This window comes from Cucurbita moschata, unplaced genomic scaffold (genome assembly GCF_002738365.1).
Source record: "Cucurbita moschata cultivar Rifu unplaced genomic scaffold, Cmos_1.0 Cmo_Scf00006, whole genome shotgun sequence".
Classification (NCBI taxonomy): Eukaryota; Viridiplantae; Streptophyta; class Magnoliopsida; order Cucurbitales; family Cucurbitaceae; genus Cucurbita; species Cucurbita moschata.
The window spans coordinates 3,259,306-3,261,873 of NW_019268522.1; the positions used below are offsets into that span (position 1 = coordinate 3,259,306).

General features: G+C 34.0%; 1 protein-coding gene across 1 annotated transcript in view; it reads right to left on the minus strand.

Moving 5' to 3' along the window:
* Window positions 1-2,568, minus strand: part of LOC111444138 — an 18,059-nt gene that overhangs the window by 3,490 nt on the left and 12,001 nt on the right. The window contains exons 11-14 of the mRNA XM_023082115.1: window positions 1,531-1,619; window positions 1,384-1,454; window positions 456-566; window positions 149-208 (exon numbers count right to left, since the gene is read on the minus strand). Of these exons, the coding sequence (XP_022937883.1) occupies window positions 149-208; window positions 456-566; window positions 1,384-1,454; window positions 1,531-1,619 (331 nt within the window). The remainder of the gene's footprint in view (window positions 1-148; window positions 209-455; window positions 567-1,383; window positions 1,455-1,530; window positions 1,620-2,568) is intronic.

The window sequence follows — 2,568 nt, forward strand, 5'->3', positions numbered from 1 at the left end:
TTTTTTTTTTTTTTTTTTTTTTTTTTACTTCAGCTGAAGTGAGATACTTTCGGCATCAGACTTAGTAACACTAACACACGCACCCATGCATGTTGAACGGTGTTTCTGATCCAAATGAAGATCATATCCATTAGATGGAGAGAATTACCTCAAACCTATGGATACGAGGGCTTGCACCTACTTTAAGAAAAGATGAAATGCCATAATCCTGATATTAATAGAGTAGGTAAGAAACAGATCAGCAAATGATCAAACCAGAATCAAGCAGCATAAAATTAAAAAGAGGCATCAAATGGCAGAAAAAAAGTGTCGTAAAATTACTTTTTTTTTTTTTTTATCCTCAAAGTAAACCATAAGTAACCAGGGTAACTCCAGAAAAGTAATTAAGATATTATCCAAGTAGCTCTTAAAAGTCTTCTTTGGGTCGGTAGTAGTTGGGAAGATAAAAAGAGTACCTTAAGCTTCTGTAGATAACCATCAAGTTCAATATGGATGCCACCTTTCACTGTGGTATTTTCTGAAGAAAAGAGTTGCTCCTCGCCGGAATCCTCACCAACTAAGGCTTCCTGTTGAGTATAAGTTACAATTTGAGTCCTGTCCCGAAAGTGTTTGTCCAAAACAGTGTACAAAAGAAAACAGCATAATATAAGGTTCTTAACGGGTAGTAAGTACTCAAATTCTGTAAACATGATCCAATGTGGCAGTGGACTGCACCGGGTAGAAAACAGTTATATGAATGAGCTACATATGTGAAAGCGTCACAAAAGAATATAACTCAGTTCAAAATTTACAGATCAAAAATTTTGAAAACCTTATTCATACGTGATATGAGGATGTAAAAACAAAAAACAAAAAACAAATAGAAGGTTTAAACTACAGAGGCCATTGAAGATGACCAAAATGTTAACCAAGTGTCATGGGTTTAATCCCCACAACGGCATCAAAATTTATTTCATTGAAGTTTACCAAAATGCTGTAATCAACCTGGCAATGAATTATAAACTGATATAAATCTTCAAATATCATAAATGTGTGCAAGATTACAAACAAGAAAATAAATCATAAGTTCATAAATGAATGCCTTCAAATTAAATTTAGAGCAGTGTCCAAAATCATGTTTAATGTGATAGGCACTCAAAAATCAATAGATTGCTATATATATATCTGAAATTAAAGAGATCAATTGAAATATAGAAATGCCAAGCAGACATGTACTTTCTTTCACCATATTGTCAATTTGAGATGCGCTCAATAGTGCTCGCTGGTGCCAATAATAATAATAATAATAAAGCCTGACAAGAACATCAAGGGAAAGGACCAACACATGCTATTTATTGAAACATAGTCGAAAGATTGCAATATAGGATCATCATGGAAGAGTACCAATAACAATTTCTTATGTTGTTTTCTTTGAGGAAGAATTCCGATAGCATCCAGCATTGACTCATCCAGTTCTGCAAATATATTGAGATGCATTATAAGATCAGAAAAAATGGAGTTTAGGAAGCTGAATATCTGCGCTGATCTGACCTTTGGTTTGCAATAGTGTAGCCAGAACGCTTAAAGCACCCAAGACTTGCACATCGTCCCCAATTGTAATATGAGAAAGCAAAGCTTCCCTGCCAAAGCATACATGTTGGATTATTTAGGAATACTATATTCTGACACGTCTGAAGTATTATTTAGACCAATATTCATTTACTATTGAGTATATATATTATCCGGAGTCAACCTGCCTCCCACTGAAGGGAAAGAAGAAAAGAAAAGAGATTGAATCAGAACAATAGTTGAATTTGGAGTTTTTAACAATTGCAAGAACCACTATAGAAAATAGAAATTGGAAGTTTCAGATTGAAACCCTATCTCGCATGCACAAAAGAAAGAAAACAATAGATATAAGATCAGAAATTATTATCAAGGATCAAAAGCTGGTATTTACAAATAGCTGATAGATAAATTATTAGGAAACCAAGTTACCAAGTAAGTCTTCAAATATAACAAGTAAATAGTACATCATTCTCAGAAGTTTAGATACTGTTGACGTTTGTGTTATCGGAAGTGTGTTGCCTCAAAGCAGCCAGCATTTCAGTGAAGGTCATAGTTGATAATTTGGTTGAAGGGTTTTAAAGATATAAACAGTAAAATGGGGAAACAGGAGCAGTCACTCCCAAAAGCTCCCTCAATTGCTTGGAAAGGCTAATTCAACTATAGTAGATGTAATTCTCAAATTCGGTCTCTTTGAAAGGTGTATTGACGCAAGGACACCAAATTCAGATTGCTTGGAAAGACCAAAGAACTACAGACTTCTTTGAATTATTGGGATCAAAGCTGTATCGTCAGAATTATGGTTGGAAAGGAATTAGAGACTTTTGCAAGCCAAATCCCTCTCGTGGTTGGTTTGTTTGGATTCAGAATGTTTTAAGGCTTATGCTAGGTGTTCTTTCCCAATCATTTTGATGATTTCTCTCTAAATGTTGTTTGTTATAATTGGATATGCTTCCATTCTTCCTTTAGAAGCGTTGTTTGGGTTTTTTCTTTTTTTTTTTTTTTTTTTTTATGTTCTTCTTT